At 29.9% G+C, this 21,539-nt stretch overlaps 2 protein-coding genes and 2 long non-coding RNA genes across 5 annotated transcripts; 2 read left to right on the top strand and 2 right to left on the bottom strand.

The window, feature by feature from the left end:
- Nucleotides 1-840: 840 nt before the first annotated feature.
- On the top strand, nt 841-2,755 carry LOC145070636 (TraB family protein). Of its 2 annotated transcripts, none has more exons than XM_079017593.1 (7): nt 841-1,265; nt 1,453-1,565; nt 1,650-1,738; nt 1,817-1,891; nt 1,982-2,089; nt 2,171-2,266; nt 2,358-2,755. In XM_079017593.1, exons 1-7 carry the CDS (start codon nt 874-876, stop codon nt 2,628-2,630), a joined length of 1,146 nt encoding a protein of 381 aa, XP_078873719.1. In that variant the 5' UTR covers nt 841-873; the 3' UTR covers nt 2,631-2,755. The 2 variants fall into 2 exon arrangements, with proteins under 2 accessions (XP_078873719.1, XP_078873720.1); XM_079017594.1 differs by having other exon boundaries at nt 1,100-1,265; nt 1,440-1,565.
- A 1,911-nt stretch (nt 2,756-4,666) lies between these two features.
- On the bottom strand, nt 4,667-5,690 carry LOC145071284 (Thioredoxin superfamily protein). The gene is made up of 2 exons (XM_079018191.1): nt 5,479-5,690; nt 4,667-5,027 (listed from the first exon to the last, which is right to left on the bottom strand). Exons 1-2 carry the CDS (start codon nt 5,621-5,623, stop codon nt 4,777-4,779), a joined length of 396 nt encoding a protein of 131 aa, XP_078874317.1. The 5' UTR covers nt 5,624-5,690; the 3' UTR covers nt 4,667-4,776.
- A 1,364-nt stretch (nt 5,691-7,054) lies between these two features.
- On the bottom strand, nt 7,055-8,001 carry LOC145071424 (uncharacterized). The gene is made up of 2 exons (XR_013690451.1): nt 7,873-8,001; nt 7,055-7,384 (listed from the first exon to the last, which is right to left on the bottom strand). It is a non-coding gene; the product is annotated as an uncharacterized LOC145071424 (long non-coding RNA).
- Nucleotides 8,002-8,246: 245 nt separating this feature from the next.
- LOC145071422 (uncharacterized) lies at nt 8,247-9,293 on the top strand. The gene is made up of 2 exons (XR_013690450.1): nt 8,247-8,385; nt 9,051-9,293. It is a non-coding gene; the product is annotated as an uncharacterized LOC145071422 (long non-coding RNA).
- The last annotated feature ends 12,246 nt before the right edge of the window (nt 9,294-21,539 follow it).

The following is a 21,539-nucleotide window of genomic DNA, read 5'->3' as shown; positions in this document are numbered from 1 at the left end:
ATTAATTATGGTTCTTTATTGAACCTCATCTTATATATATATATATATATATATATATATATATATATATATATATATATATATATATATATATATATATATATATATATTAAAACTTTGTTCCCTTAATATTCAAAGTTTGACCTTAAAACTTTAAGGAATTGACAACTTTGATCCATTTTCTAAAAATTTGTTAATTCCAATCTCTTTAATTTTTTAACCATTTTGACATTTTTTGTTTTTACAGTAAAAAAATTTATATTTTTTTTTCATAAAAAACACAAAAAACGGCCCAGAACGATACCCATATTTTTCCGCTAGTTTAGTATTTAAACTTTCAACCAAACATGAACCCAACAACACATAACACATTTACCAAACCATATATTTAGGCATACATAATAGATTTACCAAACCATATATTTAAGATATGCAGAATAGGGATTTAATAAGACTTTAATGAGAATGATATGTAAGAAGAATGATATATATGAAAGATGATATGAGGAGTACAATATATGAGAAAGATGATAATACATATGGTAGAGAGTAGAGACTATAGACGTAGAGTTCAATTATTATTTTAAACTCTCACAAAAATTATTATAATTGAGGGTTCAAGTTTAATTGGAGATATAAGTGGAATTAGGACATAAGTGGAATTAGAAGTAATTTAGAGCTAGAATAGATTTATAGTTTTAAAAAAAATGGAATTACGATGGGCATTTAATTTTTTTTATTAAATTATAGTCCGATATTAACTCAAAAAAGGATGAAGTTTTTGTGGGAATTTCCGGTGGTTATGGTTTCTACACGCCAACACAAGGAAATTATATATCTTCCCCAACCACCGTAACCAACCAACCATTCGAAATGGAACTCCTAAAATCTCCATTCCCAATTTTCTCTCCAAACCCTAATAATTTCAGCATAATCCGACCCCCCACACATTCTTTTCGGACGAAGGTTTCAATAAAACCACCACCGCCGGAGTTCGACTTCAAGTCTGAAATCCTAAGCGGATCTAGAGCCATAATTGCTGAGATGCACCCGGAATTGCTCGATTTAGCCGATGAAGGAAGCTTAGTTGTAATCAGAAAGAGTCAGTTTGGCCCTGTTCCGGCATGGCGAACCGAGTTTGTGGAGCCTGAGGCTATTTGGTTACTCGGTACGAATCATGTTTCTGAAAAATCGGCTGTCGACGTCGAACGAGTTGTCCAGACTGTGAAACCTGACAATGTCGTCGTCGAGCTTTGTAGAAGCAGGTACATGTGATATGTGGTTAGATTCCATTTTCTCCGTCAATTTGTTCTGTTCCAAGTTAATTTTCATATGAAATTTAATCAGTTGGCGACTTCAGATCACTATCTTATCCTACAATTCCTATAATGCTATAGCAGGATTTAGTTCCATCCATGGCTTAACTTGACTTATTGCAGAGATCGTTTTCAGAGCAGGAATCATGTACACAACAGACACTGAGATCGAACCACGGCTAAAGTCCAATCCGTTTTCCTTATCCGGTTCAGGGTTCTTTGGCGCCATTAGTCGCAGCATCAACCTAGGTAACCATTTCCATCTCCATACACATCCGATTTCATCTGTTTCTTCGCTAAAAACCAAATTCACCATGTTTTCCATCCTAACAGGTGGTCAAACAGCTCTAGCACTACGTCTACTGTTAGCCACATTCTCTTCCAAGATTTCCTCAAACATCAATCGCCCTTTTGGTGACGAGGTATACAGTTTAGACAATAGATAGTTACAAGAACATCTTCAAACTTTTCACGCTCTTAATTGACAAATTTTATGTTAGTTTCGCGCTGCAAGAAAAGCATCCGAAGAAATTAGTGCGCAAGTGGTACTAGGAGATCGGCCTATTGAAATAACAGTATGCATCTCTATCCATTTGATCTTTATTTAGTAATCATTCTGTTTGTCTATCATAAAATTTTGCTACTTTTTTTCTTTCTTATTTTAGCTCGAAAGGGCCTGGAACTCTCTCAAATGGAAGGAAAAACTAAGCCTTGTCATCTCAGTTCTTGGTGGAATAACATCATCATCGGATCAATCCAAGATAAACTTCAAGGTTCCATATCTATCTATATATCTACCACTTTTATAATCACACATAATTAATAACAATCATCTTTTTAATCCCATGTTCCAGGAATCAACCACAGATGACAGCAACTTTCAACTATATGAGCAATTGAGTTTTTCATATCCCTCATTGCTGCAACCTTTGATCCATGAACGTGACACTGTAAGTTTTTGAAAATTTGGAGGTCAATCTTGATGATAGAAGACAGTTTGTTTTGTGATTTATGACCTGTTTTTTTTTTTTTTTTGTTCAGTATATTGCTTGGTCTTTGAAGCGAAGTAAAGCTGTAAGAGATAGTAAGAGAGTTGTAGGGGTTATTGGGAGAGGGCATCTTAATGGTGTGATTTATGCACTGATTTCTGATCTTGGAGACTTGAGGTTTCGTGATCTTGTGGGAGATAGGGCTTCTTCAGTCAATGGATCATCATCATCATCATCATGGGTTGATACGATTGTTAAGAACTTGATCAGAGACACGATTATTGGTGTTGTGATTTGGGTTTTATATGAGCAGATAAAGAATTGATGTGACATGAAACACAATTGAACTTGAAATTTGAATAGTATTTGGTATAATGGAAACATTGAAATGAAAAAGGAACTATTTGTTTTTGTTTTGTTTGAAGGAATAAAATAATTTGTTGTTGAAAAGATAGATGTGATTCTTTGTCTTGTTAATTTATATTGATAGGAGAAGGTGATATTTGGTATGATGGAATCCAAAAACTTAAAATAAAAATGAAATCGTTCATTTCATTCCATAGGTATTGAAAGTTACAACTAAATAAATGCAAAATAGTAATAGTGTCTTAAATATTCGTGCTATTATATATATAATATTATGAACTCGGTATGAAAATCCATTTTTTTTACATATTAATTAAACACGATCATGAACATTTATATATAATATTATGAACTCGTATGAAAATCCGTTCTATTTTTAAATTTTTACATATTAACTAAACATGATCATGAACCCTATTGGCTATTGACTCGTTAATTATTACATTAAAGTATTATCTGGAAATTATTAAAATAGAAAAACCAATAAAATGACATGTGAAAAAGAAATTAATTCAAAATAACTAGAAAATGACATTTGGCAAATTAAATGAAAGTGTGACATGTGGCAAAAGAAACTTTCATTTATTATAGTAAATAACTATATAATAATGTCTTAAATGTATATTCAATATATATATATATATATATATATATATATATATATATATATATATATATATATATATATATATATATATATATATGAAAATCCATTTCATTTTTACATATTAACTAAAGATGATCATGAACCATATTGAATATTGACTCGTTAGTGAATTATTTTATTACATAATTTATATATTTGATGCATTCATCATTTCATTTCTTTGTCGCTCCATCCAAACAAACATACCTCATACGAGTTTTTTCTCATTCCATCGTTGAACTGAAAATAAAAAAAAGTTTTCAACATCTCATTTTATATATGTGGTTTTAATGATATAAAGTTTTTATTTATTATTTTAGTTAAATTACAATATTGTTTTATAACATTAACCTATTATAATTTTACTTGCGTTTTAATGGCCATCGATTACAACTAAAGCATATATAGACTATTTTCAATTCATTTTCTTCAACATCTTTGTCTAAATAAAATGGTTTTGGTTAGTCATCTTCATAGGATGTTATAGGATTGTTGTTAGCTAACAAAAGCATCATCTAAATGACAATCATACTACTACACGAATTATGGGACATATCTACCAAACCAATCGTATTTCAAGCAAACAACTTGAAATCTTGAGACATACCCATGAGATCAAAGCTACTATCAAGTAAGCAACTTGAAATCTTGAGACATACCCATGAGATCAAAGCTACTATCAAGTAAGCAACTCTATTTGATTTTATTCTTTATCTTGAAATCTTAGATGGATGACGGTTGTAAAGAAGAATGGTGGTGTTTGTGGGCATAGCAATTTGATCTTTGTTTTTTGCATCTTATTTCAAGATTCATGATAAAGAAGAACGAAATTAAGCAAGTAGAGAATTTAAGTGATGTTTACAGGTTGAACATGAACATATACTTTAACACTTGGGTTGTGGTGACTTGGTAAGACATATGGAAGATATGGTGGATAACCTATTGACTCATGTTCAAATCCTCGCAATACTCAACGCTTGTGGCCATGGAGGCTCATCTCCAAGGGACTCCAGGGTATGAGGCATAGGCCCAGGGGATTACTCGATGCGCAAAAGCTGACACACAGAACCCTCATGAGGGAAGTTCCTTTTCCAGAAAAAAAAAACATATACTTTGGAATGTTTCCGAATTCTAGCATTGTTTGTACTTTCAAAGTACGATGTGCTTAATAGCAATGCACCTAATTCTTGCATTTAGCCCAATCGAAGGCCAAATGCAAGAAATAGGAATATACTTTCATTTTATTGTTTGATATAGCATCTTACTTTCATTTCTTATTAAACCTCTGTGCTTAAAAAGTACAATGCTATTGTGGATAAAATTTTCAAACCCTTGATTTAGCACATTAATTGGATATCATAACCTCAATACATTATTATTACTGTCATCGAAGAGTCTAAACATATAATTAGTCATGTAACTAAAACCTTATTGGAAACACTTAGAAGATATCATATGATTATTTGGTAGCAATTAGGGCATCAATCTTGCGTTCAATATGGGCTTCATGGTCTTCAAGGCGACCTTTAACCTCACCATTTTCCCAAAGGATTAGAGTCGGGACTCCTTTCAGCTTGAACTTGGAGTCCACCCTCCATGGGTGCTGTGGGTTCCTCCACGTGGGTCTGTCTCCCACATAAGCCCTAAGGAGCGCCACGTCATCACTTGATTCCAGTTTTTTGTATATAACTGGTTCAGCTCGCACACAATCTAATGACAAAGCAAGTGAAAAGATGACACAAAAAGTAGTGAAAAGGAATATCAATCAATCAAGAAATTGAGTTGAGTTCCAAGCAAATATAAAGGTTGATAACAATTAGGGTCAAGTTCATGACATCTAAACTCGAATTCAATTTGTTATATGTTTTGAGTCCGATTTTGTACTCGACCAGGATAAATTTTCCCTTCAATATCCAGAAAAACTTCTCCAATACTGATCAAAAAGCAGCAGAAAGATGATTTAATTCCAAAATTAGTATCAACTCATTCAACTTTTTACATTAAACTTTACAACGATCAAGTCGATAGCAAAACCCCGATCAAGTTCGAATTCCATACATTATTTTGCAATCACAAGTTAAAGGGAAAAATAGAAACGCAGATCAAGGAGGTGTGATCGACAAACAGTCACAAATCTAACGAACTAAATAGAGGAAATTACCAGGGCACCAACTGAGATTAGTGGAAGGTTCGATATCAGCCAAGAACAAGATGAGATTGCTTTTGTTGTTTGGTGCTTCGGATTTGAATTTCTCGAAAACGGTGTTGAAGGTCGATAAGGTTGCGTCCACCATTTTCAAAGGCATCTTTGTTTGCTTCAATTCCTAAGATTTTCTTCAGAAAATTTCGATACAAATTTGTTTTTCCTTTTTTACAGAATATATATATATATATATATATATATATATATATATATATATATATATATATATATATATATATATATATATATATATATATATATATATAGGGAATATCAGATGAAAGATAGCCAGATGTGCACCTTACAGTTTGTGATGTTTACTGTAACGCACCCTAGACATATTGTACTTAAATTTAAAAGAAAAATGTGGTATCGTCGCACGTGAAACCTTTGGAACGCATGGCATTTATTTCTCCGGTGACGCCTGAATTGTGTGTCAATTTTAGCTATTGACAGGGGCGGCTTCCTTGGCTCATCCACAAAATTAGGTGACAGACATATATATATATATATATATATATATATATATATATATATATATATATATATATATATATATATATATATATATATATATATAATGTGTGGCTGTTAGGTATCTAACATTAGGTATAGAACACTAAAAACGTCGATGTTTTGAAGTAATTCAATCAAATCCCATTTTTCCTTCTAAAATCAACTTATCACTTCTCTCCAAATCAGTCCTCCCAAAAGTTTCGTTTTTATCTATTTACTGAACTGATACAATGAAAATGGAGTTAGTGCCTTAACGGAGTGGTGTGTTCGTGCAAACTATAATAAAGCAATTGAACTTGCAAGAGACTCCTCTTTTGAGATAAGAAAGTTTAATAATTTCTTGGTAAAGTTTTTAGAAGACCAGCTTAGTCGGAAAAAGGCGAAAGGACATCCAAATACATCTCAAGAATCTTGTGCAGGCATTTCTCAAGTAGACATGGTGCCTCAAATATCTATTAGGGATCCTCTTCTTCCGACTAATACGAAAGGGCGTCCCAAAAATGCAAATAGAATCAAATCTTCTTTGAAAATGGTGAAGAAAAAAAGAAGTTGTTCTCACTGTGGGGGGTTAGGTCATTATATCAGTGGGTGCTCTATTAAAAAGGTAATGTATTATTTTATATACTGCTTGATAGGTAACATATTTTGTGGTTAAATGCTTACATTTGTTTTTTCATTAGGTAGAGGAAGCTTTAAAAGACAAAGAATTATATGGTAAATAGTAGGTGATATGGTGTTGTCATTTCAGCAGCCTCATCCAACCTGTTTTGAGAAGGGATACGATGAAGAACTTGCATTTTTTTTCCGTGTTATGTTTTTTTCACCTGAAATTTGGATATTGGATTTTCTTTGTTAATGAGTTTTGCATTTAAAACAGAAACCATTGAGTCAAAGTTGAGTAAATTTCTTCAAGGCTTTTGTATGGGGATTACAATTAGCTTCCTTTAGTTTAGCATAGTATGACATCTCAATTACAGAAGTGATTGCAATTATAGGTAAATAAAAGTAATAAAACTCATTTGTAAGAAAAAAGTTGAAGGGCATAAATGGCATACAACGAAGAATTAAAGTAAAAAAATTACAACAACTCAACTAATTCATCACATAAACACATATTCAAAGTTCAATGATTGGTTCTAGTTTTTGGTAAAATATTCACTATTGATAATGTTGCCTTTACATAACTTCAAGCCTTTCTTTCATTCTGTTTCTACTAATATCAGCTACCACCTGAAAGGGATTTCCAAGTAGAAACAAGTCTTTTATCTTTGATGAGAAGTTCAACTAGTCATTGATAGACACCATCAGTGGAAACAATAGATGGAAGAATTCCCAAGAACTGAATTACCTGAAGTTAAAAAATAAACAAACAAAAAATGAATTGTTTTCATTAACGACAATTTTATCTCCATTGATAGTTAATATTTGTAATAACTACTTTAAAGATGACTAGATGAAAATTCAAATAATAATAATAATAATGGGATATAATTATCGTATAAATTAAAAGAAATCTAATTTTATGGGATGTAATTAAGATTTACCTAATACCAACATACTGTGCTATAAGGACTTAACAACAAATTGAAATTTAATAGAGAGAAAATGGAAAACCTAATTACAACTCATAATAGTAATAAGAGAGATGAAATCTAAGAAGGTAGAAACCAAAAAATTAAATGGAAAATGAAAAGGGAAAAAGAAAGTACTGCAAATCGAGATGCAAATCGAGATGTTTTTAAATGGGATCAAATTTTAATAGGTTTCCAAAGAACTAAATTAAATCAAACAACTAGAAAAGTAAATCTAATTAAAACAAGGGATGTATAACTTAACCTGTGTAAATCGGTTTAGGACGAGGGATATAATTTGCGGCATTCGGCAACAGGGCAGCCCTTAGATATTAAATCATCACTTTTCAGATTTGTTCCTTGCAGTCAACGGTTCTTCGTTCCTCTCCCGTCGTCGGCAGCAAAGAAGATCAAGGGGAAGATCCCCCTGTGCTCATCTTCGTCGGATTAAGGAGGAGAAGCACGATTGGAATCAGAAATCGGGAAGCACCTCCAGTGATTCACCGATTCGAAGGAGGAGGAGGAGGAGGAAAATATCGATTCCATGAAATCGTTTGTCGCTAATCGAGTCATCCGTCATCAAAATCGATTCTAATCTTATTAATTGATTTTGTGTTTGAACTAAATCAATATGTTGAACAGAAATCAGGGAAAAGCAACAGCAACAGATGGTGGTGAAGAGGTGCTCGGTGCCTGTTGTGGAGTCTGTAAAAGGAGGTGAAAACAAACGCAACAGGGGATTTTAGGTCGTCAACGACACCACCAAGAAACTGAATTGGTATGCTCTTGTACTAATCATAACATGTTTTTTTAGTTGTATCTCGAGTTCTTGACCACCAAGAAACTGAATTGATAAGACTCTCACTAATTTTTTTTGAAGAAATTGAAGAAGCACACCAAGTGTTCGATAAAATGCATAGTTGAAATCTAGGTTTTTTTTACTGGTTCTGGTCATGTTATTTGGTGTAAAAATAAACTATTTGTTAATTGTTAGTAAGAATTTCAATTGGAATTCAGATACTTGTGTAAATGAATTTCAATGTCTGCCACATTCTATTAGAATGGTTAATTGTTTACATGCATTATGATAGATTTTTGGTTAATTGTTTATATGTATTTTGATAGAATTTCAATGTCTGCGACATTCTATTAGAATGGTTGTATTGTGTACTTCAGAATTTATAGTATGTTTTTTTAGTTACAGCTTAAATGAATCATTCTTGCAGAATGTCTTTCAGAATGATGTTAGTAACAATCATCAATTTGATGCCTATTATTCGCAAAAGATTTTTAAAAGAATGTTATTTAAGTGCATTTTGTAATGTTTTCTGTCATAATTTATTTATATAAATATATTCTGTTAGAATGTCTTTACGAATGTTTGTTAACTAGTATATTTGTTTAACGGGTAATACTAACGAGTAATGTATCTTATTCTTTCAGAATTCCATAGAGAAGGAATTCAATATTGATTATACAAGAAAAATATTTGGAATCGAGTTCAACAACAAGTATATATGCGAAGATCAAGTGGATTATACGGACCACTGAAGAAGATCAAGTGTATTTGTTCAATAATTGTATATTCAAGAATGCTATTTTTTAAGAATTTTATTCATCTTTGATGATATTCTTTTAGAATATGTATAACTATTTTAAATGTATAAGGATATTAGTCTGTAAGAATATGAATGAATTTGTTTTTTATTTCTCAAATCAAATATCTGCATTGGAAATATATTCTGCAAGAATAAAATCGAAAATATATTTACTAGTTTATGGTTGACATTCTGTCATTCTAACAAAATAATATTCTATTAGAATAAAATTCTGAACGAGCATCATTCTAACAAAAAATATTCTGTCAGAATAAAATTGGTAAAAAACTGAAATTGAATTAATTAAAAAATTCATATTTTTTAAAATTAGGATAATTAATCATCCCTAAAAATCCGAAAATTTCCTTTTATAAATGTAGTTAATTGTCCAAAATACCCTTTTGCTTAAAATTGTGTGATTATATGCTACATGTTACCCCATTGTAATATCATACACTCTCAAATCATGTCCATTGATTAATTTCATCCATTGGTCCAGATCTGTGCATTCTGGCACACAATACTTAGTAAAAACAAAATAACCTAACCATATATATATATATATATATATATATATATATATATATATATATATATATATTCATGACATGTTATATAGCTATATAATAGGTGATAATTATACAATAGTTAAATTCATATTTTTATATTGGTACACTGATATTTATAATGATTGAATCATTTTAGAATCCACACTTTGTATTATACATGACCACACGTAATATATTTACAATCATAGCTGAATAAAAATAGAATATTAATTATAAATGAATAATTATACTACAAATGAATACTTACATTTATATTGATATATCAATATTCATACATACATGATTAAATCATTCCTAAGTCGACACTTTGTGTTTATACATGACTAAACGTTCAATCAAAATATTCTCAAATGATTCTTTTTCATTGCGCTTATCTCACCATGCACCTGAACACATATAGATAACACGTCATTAACTGATACAATATAAAATTAAAAATAACAAATAAGTAGTAGTTAATAAGCAAGTAATATGGATTAATCATTGATGTGTAAGTAGTAAAATAAAATAAAAGAACTCATGGATTATTCATTAATGAATACCAAGTAAAATACCAATAAAAATGGTAATTTATGTGAATATAAAATAAAACTGTCCTTTAATTATAATAGAATACAAATTATTGTTCCATTCCTACTAATGAAGCTTAGTTAATATCCCTGGCAATTGAAAAACATAAAGCCGATCCAATTTTAAGGGATAATGACTTAAAAGGGTAATATATTTTTTGATTCGTACATATTTGGTCACTGAGATTTTTTTTCGTCCACATTTACCCCTTCAACTTGTTAAACTGTACATTCAGTCCTTATGACCGGTTACTCGAGGTTAGCCGGGAAAAAAAGACTTAATAGGGTAATATATTTCTCATTTTGTACAGATTTAATCCTTAATTATTTTGTATACATTTAGTCCTTAATATATTTTTTTGTTTCAAAATAAGTCATTTTTGTTTTTGTACACATTCAGTACTTATGAATGTTTTCTTTAGGTTTTTCTCACGACATCTTACGTGGGACAATCATTGATGAAGTGTGTGGGGATGTGGATGTTCATGTGTAATATTTCATTTCCACAGCAAAAAAATTTCAATTTTAAATAACGCAAAACTCTTTAATTATAAATCCATTATTAAGAAAAAAAAACGTTTTTTCCAAAATACATTTATCGAAAATCAGAGTAATATAAGAAACATGGAATCCTCAATATTGTTGATGAGTGTGTACAGTCATGCATTCTCATTCCCACGACCAACGATAGAAACTGGAAACATAAACAATTAGGTAAACACAGAGTTTAGTGAGTTTCCCCTAAAATACCCGATACAACAAACGTATTATCATGCATAACGGACCCACGCTCATCAGATTGGAATACCTTGGCCCAATCAGTCATCGGACTGGAGCGCCAACATGCAACAGGTCTAATCAGTCATCAGACTCGAATACCCAAGGTTTGTTGGCATGCCGCCTTAACCCAACCCCTCTTCTCAAATCTCTGTGTCTATAACTTATAGCCGACCCGCACCATGTATCTTGGCCTACAACATATATCAAGACCACCTCAACCTATCCCACAACCATATGGCTATCACATATAAGATGTCGTGAGAAAAATCTAAAGAAATCATTCATAAGTACTTAATTAATACAAAAACAAAAATGACTTATTTTGCAACAAAAAAATATTAAGGACTAAATGTGTACAAAAATATTAAGGACTAAATGTGTACAAAATGAGAAATATATTACTCTATCAAGTCATTTTTACCGGCTAACCTGGAGTAGGCGGTCATAAGGACTAAATGTGTACAATTTAACAAGTTAAAAGGGTAAATATGGACGAAAAAAACTCAGTGACTAAATGTGTACAAATCGAAAAATATATTACCCTTTTAAGTCATTATCCCCAATTTTAATGGAAGCAAGTTACGAAGGGTTAAAATCCAATCATCCAAGATTAAAGCCATTCCAGTTTTAACGTCTAAATTTTGAGACCACCAGAAAGTAATATAAAAAAATAATATAGGAAAGATTAACATCTTCAAGTATACACATAAAGAGTAATACCAAGAAAAGGGTTTGTATACAACATATTGACACATGTTTTCATGATGAGTACTGTTGTCGCTGCAAGACGCCTCTTGTCGTTGATATTGTCATATTTATACATATTTTTAGGCAATATTTAAGTACAATGATATATATATATATATATATATATATATATATATATATATATTGGTCATTTGCATAGAAATAATGGTACTTATAAGGTTAAATTATATTTTGCAGCAAAAAAGAAGACATTTTGAAGAAAGGGACTAAAAGCGTTAAAGGATGGAACTTTGGAGGTTGAAGGCTTGAAAGACAAGAAAAACACTCAAAAAAGACGTACTCACGACGTGAACAGTTGATGGTTCACGACGTGAGTGGAAAGAGTTGGAAGATAAGCATCCGGGTGAAGGAATCCTTGCCGATCACGATAACTTCGAGTTCACGACATGAGTTTTAAATTCTTACGACATGAACGATGATTTTCCAGAAAATATATATACCCCTCTCCATTACGATTTGAGAAACTTTTGGCTGGCTTAGAAGGATTCCTGGAGACGAAATTCAGAGGAAAAGAAGCTCTGGAAGCTGGTTTTAACACCAAGGAAGAAGAAGTTCATAAATTGGCTTTATAGATTGGTACACTTAAACATGTCTTTGATTACAGTTTTTGTTTGTTTAGTTGTTAGTATGTCCAGCTAAATCTAGCTACTTCTGTTAGCTAGATGAAACTGGAACTCATGGTTTTAATGCATTAAACTTGACTTTACTTGTTGGTGATACGCTTGTGTTGATTGATTTTACCTAGCATGCTTGAATTAATTATTTGATTGCTTTAAATTCTTGTTTTGTGTAGTTAGTGAACACAAATTTGCATGAATTTGAATACCTAATAATATAGTGAACACTAGTTTATTAGAGCTAAGATCAAACAAATCTTAGATAAGTAATTGAACCATTGAATTAAGTTGTGTTAGAGAACTCATATTATGACTGTAATTGTGTTTTGATTAATCAATCTTTCATGGCTCCAATCTTATTTAATAATTGATTATGTGTTAACTATTGTGTGACCATACTTAGATTTGCATGAATTGAATAATAATTAGTAGATTTAGAACTAAATTGCTAATACTGCTTTAATTGGTAACCAACAGTAATAGTCATAGCTAATGTATAACCATTGAGTGAAAGCGGATTCGAACTAACAGAAGTGTTTTGTTTATTGATTGAGTTTTTGTTAAAGAATTAAGTTCATCTAAACTTGCAAAATTAGATAAAAAAAACCCTTTTTAGCTCATTAGTAATTAGGTTAGTTTACTAGTAAATAAATTAATTAGTCAACACTGTTCCCTGTGACCGACACCCGACTTACCAAACTATTCTATAATTCGACGAGGTACACTGCCTAGGTGCATTTTAGTTAGTTAGTTAGTTAGGTTATAAATTATAAAATCAGTGGGTACTATCGTGCACATCAGTCGTCGTGTTTCAACACCAATAGTTGAGGATGATGGTAACGACAATTGCATATTATGGGGAAAGAGAGGCAGAAGAAAGAGCCGCTAGAGGTGCAGGATCCTGTGATGATGATGTTGTCACGATGGTGGTTGTTTGTGGTGCATAAGAGATAGAGAGAAAAGGGTGCGAATGAGAAGGAGTATTAGGCGTGTGCCAGAGGTAAAGAAAGCCGTACAACGTGGTGGTGGTTGTTCGGATAAGGTGGCCATAGATGATGGTGGTGACAAACATTTTGGCATAAGACGATCGTTGTTGTAATTAGGAGTTAGGGTTTCTTTCTTCCTTTTATTCTAAACATATAAATAGGAAGAGACAGAAGACTAATATTTAGGAATCAAAAAAATTTCTAAGTAACGTATATAAAAAATTTACATTTTAAACATATATTTTTTATCAATTGACATAAATGGACCCTATTTTCTTAGCCATTGATTATAAGTTTTAGATGGATGTGATATGTTTTCGCGTTCTCAACCTTTTACACGTTCTCTAAATAACTTACCCCTCTCTCTCTCTCTCTCTCTCTCTATATATATATATATATATATATATATATATATATATATATATATATATATATATATATATATATATATATGTATGTACAATATATATTTTTGTTAAACAAAAAGATTTAGGGTTGTGATATAGCTAATTCAATTCAAAACTTGAAATTAGTAGGATGGGATACATTGTTGTAAAACAACATCATGTGCAACTTTAAATAAACAATTTAGTTAATAATGCATATATAATTATTTTGTTATCATGTTCATATTTTGTATATTATTTTACCTACCCTAAAACAAAATCTTGGCTACGCCGCTGGTCGAATTTCTATTTTATAAATATATTTTTACAGGGCAGAATTGGAACTTTAATATAAGGACACTTAGGGTACCTTTGGTACAAAGAAATAAAATTGAAATAGAGAATAGAAATGAAAAGAAAGAGAATTAAACTAGAGAAAATGAAGTGATTCCAATGTTTGGTATAACAAAAAAAGATTTTTTAATATGTACCCTAAGGACACATATAATAAGTATTAATTATATAAAAAAAATATTATCATAACTAAATGTAAACTATGAGATTGGTGCTCTGATAAAAAATGGGATTCCAGCCATTCGATTGACAATGGTAAATTAGTTTGGTAAAATGTAATTCCTATTAAAGTGATATGTTTCATATGGAGGGCAAAAATGGGTAGAATTCTTTCAAATCTAGCTCTTGCTTCCAGAGGGATATATGGTCAATGTGGTAAGGTGGAAGAATGTGTTGATCATGCTATGGTGGGGTGTGAATATGCAAGATCAGTTTTAGAATGGATATTCAAATGGTGTGGGGTATCGATGGGGAACTTCCAAAAGGTGCAGGAACTGCTTGATCATGTATACAATTGGTCAGATTGTTTAAAAAAAAGGAGGTTTTTACTGGGGATATGCTATGATACTCTTTGGATCATTTGGAAAGCAAGGAATGATAATACATTTAACAACAATCGACTATCCCCAACAAAATGTGCAAATATCATCAAATCCTTAATTTTTAAGTGGATCAAGAATAGGAGGAAGAAATCTAGAATGGATTGGATTGAATGGTGTAATTGTTATTTTCTTTGCTTATAAATTGTAATTTACTCTCTCATCTTTATTTGTCTTCCTCTATCTACTTGCTAGTGGTTGACCTTCTATAAATTGTTTGCTTGTTCCAAAAAAATGTAAGAGAAATTAAATATCCTCCTACCTTTTAATCCTACAAATTTTCCTACCCATTTAATTGATGACATGTGTCATATTAGTATCCTAAAATATCATTAAATCTCATTAAATGAACATTAAATGTTACACGTGTCATCATTTCATTGGGTAGGAAGATATTTAGGAACAAAAAGTAGGAGGATATTTAATTTCTCAAAATGTAATAAGTATTAATTATAAATAATATTTTGTATAATTAATGTATTTTACATTTAATTATGGTAATATTACATATAATTAATGTTTATCATATTTAATATTTCTTATAATCAATACTTTAATTAATGTTTTTTATATGTGTCCTTAAGCCCATGTTAGAAAATCCCAACAAAAAATTCATTGAAGAAATATACATGAGAATTAATTATTTTGTTTGGTTGTAGTAAAAATAAAATGAAAATGTAATTTTTTTTACCATAATTATTTTTTTTAAAATACATTTTTTATAATTTCATTATAATTAATATATTAATGTATCATATGTAGTTTTATATACTAATTTATTCATTTTCTCAATTAATTTTTAACAATTGTTATTTATAATTTAGATATCAAATTATTTTCTTATTCATGTTTTAATTTGTTTTCTTTATTCCTTTTACCAACTGCTCCTAACAATGAAATTGTCATCATGAGCATCACAATTATCCATCTTTTTTTCTAATTTATTTCTTGCTTCCATTCCTATACATGTTTCTCCTTTCCTTAATTGAATGACTGATAAAGGAATGAATTTGTATTTTATTGCTCATGTTCACTCGATAAACATGAGGGACCTCACAAGTCACCAAACAATAATTTAAGCTCATCATCATCCATGATTTTCTTATTAATGATCTCAATTAGTTCAACTAATTATATAAATTTCACACCAAATAGAATTGTAGAACAACAAAAATGAAAACAATGAAACGGTGGAATAGTGAGCACGAATGAAATGTTGGAAACTGAAGAAGGTGGAATGGGAATTTCTTTAAACCCAGAAGACTCACCACCATTAGAGACGAGATAAGAAAATGACGGAGTGGCGGTGAGGGTTTTCGGAGATGACCAAATCGTCGTGGGAGACCAAGGAAACGATGGTGCAAGGGTTGCTAAAATCGTCACATAGTTGTGTGTTAGGGCTCTAGATGGTGAAGCAACATAGGAAAGATAGAGGAGAGACAGACTGATCCAATTCTCCGCCTTTTTTTTTTCAATTCTTGGTTTTGGGAATTGTTTTCTGTTTCTCTCATGTTTCCATTTTAGATAGAGAAAGAAAAGGTTGGAATGGAAAATCATTTATTTCTCATTCTTAGATTTCTCAGCCTTAAACAAACAAAGGAAACATAAACAATTCCACTTCTACCATCTCATTTGCCTGTATCAAACACCCCCTTACAACATATTAATTAAGAGAAGTAATTGGTATATAATAGTTTTTTTCTTTCATATACAATAATTTACTTTTATAAAATTATAGTACAATACAACATTTTAGAATACAAATCCTTGTGTATAAATAAAATTTTGTGTGTACGAATCAGCTCACATTAATTAAAATGTAGATTATTGTCTGTATTTTTTACTTTTTATTATAAAAGAAAGTTCTTACATCTTTTTAAAATGTAAATTCACCAATAACTAGAAAAGAAAATTAGATTAAATACACCATAAGCCAAAACGACTTCCCTTAAACCTTCCAAGTATTGTTCTCTTATTGCTTTCATTTTTCCACCTACACAAAGACAAGTCAATGGGGGTGGGTCTTGACCCTGATTTGCTCCAAACACGTAAAATTTTTACGGGTTTAGATTTTAATTTTCAATTTGTTTACATGTTTACTATCCATACCTATTTCCCATTTTACTAAATGGGTCGGGTCTGAGTCATTTTGAAGTCGCTCCACTTATAACCTGCCATATATATATATATATATATATATATATATATATATATATATATATATATATATATATATATATATATATATATAGTGTTAGGTTTATGGAAAACAAAAAAAAACCCTAAAAACCTTAAAAATACATAAAAAAAATACTATGATATCACAACTTTTTTTTACTTTATATTACTAAAAATCACATCTTTCTTTATAAATTCACTAAAAAAAATAAAAAAACGATTTTTTTTCAAATTTTTTTCAACGAATTTATAAAGAAAATTGCGATTTTTAGTAATATAAAGTAAAAAAAAATTTGATCTCAAAGTATTTTTTTATGTATTATTAAGGTTTCTAGGGTTTTTTGTTTTCTATATAACTCTTCCATATATATATATATATATATATATATATATATATATATATATATATATATATATATATATATATATATATATATATATATATATATACATACTAGGCGAATATTCGCGCGTTGCGCAGTGGGATAATTATGTAGTTTAATATGGTTCTATATGGTTTAATGTATTGTGAATAAGCCATACATAAAACTTGTATGCGATTAAATAACATGTATATTTTTTGATTTACAGATTTTTTTATCATAATAAATAATGAAATTTTTTTACTATTAGTTTAAAATTTTAAATGTAATTTTTATGTACACATTAGTATCTAATGTAATTAGTTGATGATTGATTAGATATGGATTCTCATTTGTGGTCCTCTATTTATGTTGAACCTCATAAAAATACATATTTAACGACTTTTGTTAATTTTACTATTGAATAGAAAATGGTGTCGTATTTTAAGTAAATATAAAAAATTTCATTCTCAATTTATTTTAAGATACTGACATATTTTAAGTTAATATAAAAAATCATATTCTAGAACTAATGAAAAGAAAAAACGGAGCAAAAATTTTTAACTATAATAAAGTTGATTCCAATTAAAAAGTGTTCAATCGAAGATAATATCATTCAATAAACATCATAAGATATTACATTATATTCAAATTACAACATCATTTTTGTAAGAGTCATTCAAAATATATGAGACTATAGTGCCTAATACAACAATGTAATAACCAAATGACCCTAACTTATTTTAAATGAAATATAATTATAATATATTATCTATGCAACTAAATTTCTACACAACATGTGAGATTCGTCTACTATATGGTATTCTTCTAATATAATATATTATAGTATAAACATTATATTTGGAAAACCGCTTTGAGTTATATTGTAGTTTATAACATTAAATTTGTGATGGGCTGTATTTGACACATATTTGTGTATTTATATCTATATTATATATTTAAAACAAATCTTATATAAACATCCAACCTAAATATTCATCTTCAAGTTTTCTTTCTTCGCCATGTAAAAAAACTTTTGTTATAAAGCCAAAAATATAATGAAAGACACTTAATTGTATGATCATGATGTATTGTATTTTGATTGGGGCTTGTACAAAACATGCATGAGCATATATTATTAATTTATCTCTTGTTTGGGTAATTCGAATAAGATAGCTTCAAATCCAACGTATCAAACGGATTACCCATTTACCAAAGTCTAAAACCCAAAAACTCAAACATGTTCTAATACCATACAAATGCATGAGGTTTTAGCAAATTATTATCTCATATGAATTACCATTGATTATGTGTGATTGATTATTAAGAAGGTGAAAAGGTTTGAAGGTTTCAAATGCATGAGGTTTTAGCAAATTATTGTGGGGGGTTTCAAATGCATGACAATCAAGGGAAAATGCAAGTTTTATAAGTATGTAATATATATATATATATATATATATATATATATATATATATATATATATATATATATATATTAACGATATATTTAAATGTGGATGATATTTCACCGCCGACATTGAACAGGTGACGTCTAGTGTATATATATATATATATATATATATATATATATATATATATATATATATATATATATATATATATATATACTAGACGTCACCTGTTCAATGTCGGCGGCGAAATATCATCCACATTTAAATATATCGTTAATGTAAGTAAATAATTGCATGACATTTTGAAAAATATTTTCATTTATAGTTTAGTATTTAAGGTTTAAGGTTTATGTTTTGGAATTTCGGATTTGGGGTTTAGGGTGTGACCAATATTATTCACATAGTTGTTAGTGGTGTGGTTGTAAATGGGATGTCTTATAAGTATATTCAAATTGTTATTTTAGTTTTTAGAAATGGTAATTATGTCTTTTTGTACGGAAATTTCAATAGTCAATCTAGTATTTTACTAGTTTATAGTAAAATGTTTCACTTATTTATCTTTCGGTATCTAGACTATAATCTTGCTAAATTCGATTGGATTTGACAAAGTCGAACCAGATTCAAAAATTGATCAAATGTTCACCCAAACATGTTTCGGATTGGTAATGGTATGTTGTTAATGGGTTCAGATATTTGTTACTCAATTTTCATATTCGACCGTTCCCATTGGTTTGCTTATGTGTTGCCTTGCGTCGTCTCTCCTCAAGTCCGTTTTCGGCCCATAATCATCAACATAAACTCTTTAGTTTTTTAATTTGGCTATATGTCACATTTTTTCCTTAAACATAGTTAACTGAAAACCGAATAATTAACTAAAAACTGAAATATTTGTTTCGGATATTATATATTACAGATTACCCATTCCATTTAAATTAATACTTATTATAAACTGTTATTTATTATAAAACCCAAATATTTGTTATGTTATTATTTGTTATAAATTACATATTCTATTTAACATGCATCATTTACAATTATCGTTTATCCTTTTAGATACTCCCTCCATCCCAAATTGATAGTCCACTTTTGACTTTTTAAGTCTTTTTTCTTTAACTTTGACCTTAAATATTTTTATTTGTGTTATATATTACTTGATAAAACTTATAACAATGAAAAAACATTTAAAATACAATCCATTCATATATTTTGCATCAAATATTATCTATCAAAAAGAAAAATATTTAAGGTCAAAGTTGAAGAAAAAAGATTTTAAAAACTCAAAAGTGGACTATCAATTTGGGACGGAGGTAGTAGTAATTATCCTTTTCTAACTTATTATTTTCAAATTTTTTTTATTATGAATAGTCGATATAGTTAGGATACAGTGAATCAAATTATCAATTATTAAGGGTAGTTGAATATTTTGATTCAAAATAAATATAAGGGCTATCCTACATAATGTCATATTAAATTTTCATTGTTAAAAAGTAGTTTAGATTTTAAGAAAATTAAATAGATTTTGGTTAATCTTAAGTAGTCTCTTCACTTTCCGTGAAAAACAATAAAAATACATAAGATAATTTAAGTTCCTTATTATAGCAACCTACTTTAATTCGAGTTGTTTACTTTAGTAATATACTTAAATTTGGTTTGTCATATTAATGTACTTTCATTGAAATGGACATTTTTTTTACTTAAAAGTTTTCCTATATGGACAATTTTGGCTCTCGTGGTCCAATAAATTGTAAGTTTTTTTATAGTTAGATTAGACAAAAAATGTTCCAGATAAATGTTTAGTTTTTGTTGTCAAACTGGTTAGTTTTGGCTGTTAAAATGATCATTTTTTGCTGTAAAAAATGTCATTTTTGTTGTAAAATGGTAATTTTTTGTTGTTAATTTAGTAAAAAAAAAAGGTCCAGTTATACATTCATTGTTTGATGTGAAAATGGTGGAACTATGGTGAACACATTAAATTGATAATAGTAAGCTTAACTTTCTTAAGCCTAATATCCTAATACCATCTTTAAGGCGTATACTAAAGGTTTCTAAATAGAAAGATCAATGATCAACTTCAAGTGTAACACCGTGAAATTTCAAAACAATTTTTCATTTTAATTTAATAAAAATACTCCAATCACCATTTTCAAAAACGTGTATCAATTGTTTTTACATAACATGAGTACAAATCAAAAACCCCAGAATCTCAAAACATCTCCGCCATAAGTGTGTACTGATCATGCCAACGCCTTCCCGCGATCATCATTGGTACCTGAAACACATAACACGCAAACGGTAAGCAATAATGCTTAGTGAGTTCCCCAAAATACCACGTACAGCACATACGCCTTTCCAGGCCATAACTCTATGGGATCTTCCGATCCAGGTGTCTCAGGGGATTTCCATCCCATGACTCTGTTGACCTTCTGGTCCATATCATCATACTCATATCATAACATATAACATATACAACATACATCACATTTTCATCATACACATAAGACCTTCCAGTCACACATAATCACCCCATCGGGTAAGACATAGTGAGAAGACTCACCTCAATGAAGTCGGATAAACTCTCGTGCTCAACGTCCCGACCTAGCCTCCTCCTATTATTCAAATAACATTCCCGATCAATACTCTCCCATGATCTCATCTCTACAGACTGGGTAGAAGGCCATTCTACCCTTCCCTGAACTCTCCTGAATCAGTCTTGACCAGAACCCTAAAGTCAAAGAAAGTCAACGGTCAACTTTG

Source organism: Lactuca serriola, chromosome 8 (genome assembly GCF_051521515.1).
Source record: "Lactuca serriola cultivar US96UC23 chromosome 8, Lser_US96UC23_V15, whole genome shotgun sequence".
Classification (NCBI taxonomy): Eukaryota; Viridiplantae; Streptophyta; class Magnoliopsida; order Asterales; family Asteraceae; genus Lactuca; species Lactuca serriola.
The sequence above is the reverse complement of the archived record's forward strand: the minus strand, read 5'-3'. Positions and strand labels throughout refer to the sequence as shown.

What these genes read in the sequence shown, in the direction of transcription:
- LOC145070636 (XM_079017593.1), top strand. Translation starts at nt 874, where the DNA reads ATGGAACTCCTAAAATCTCCATTCCCAATTTTCTCTCCAAACCCTAAT. An exon ending in TAGTCGCAGCATCAACCTAG is followed by an intron (nt 1,566 to 1,649) that starts GTAACCATTTCC and finishes CCATCCTAACAG; the next exon opens with GTGGTCAAACAGCTCTAGCA. An exon ending in ATCGGCCTATTGAAATAACA is followed by an intron (nt 1,892 to 1,981) that starts GTATGCATCTCT and finishes TTCTTATTTTAG; the next exon opens with CTCGAAAGGGCCTGGAACTC.
- LOC145071284 (XM_079018191.1), bottom strand. Translation starts at nt 5,623, where the DNA reads ATGCCTTTGAAAATGGTGGACGCAACCTTATCGACCTTCAACACCGTT. An exon ending in TAATCTCAGTTGGTGCCCTG is followed by an intron (nt 5,028 to 5,478) that starts GTAATTTCCTCT and finishes CTTTGTCATTAG; the next exon opens with ATTGTGTGCGAGCTGAACCA.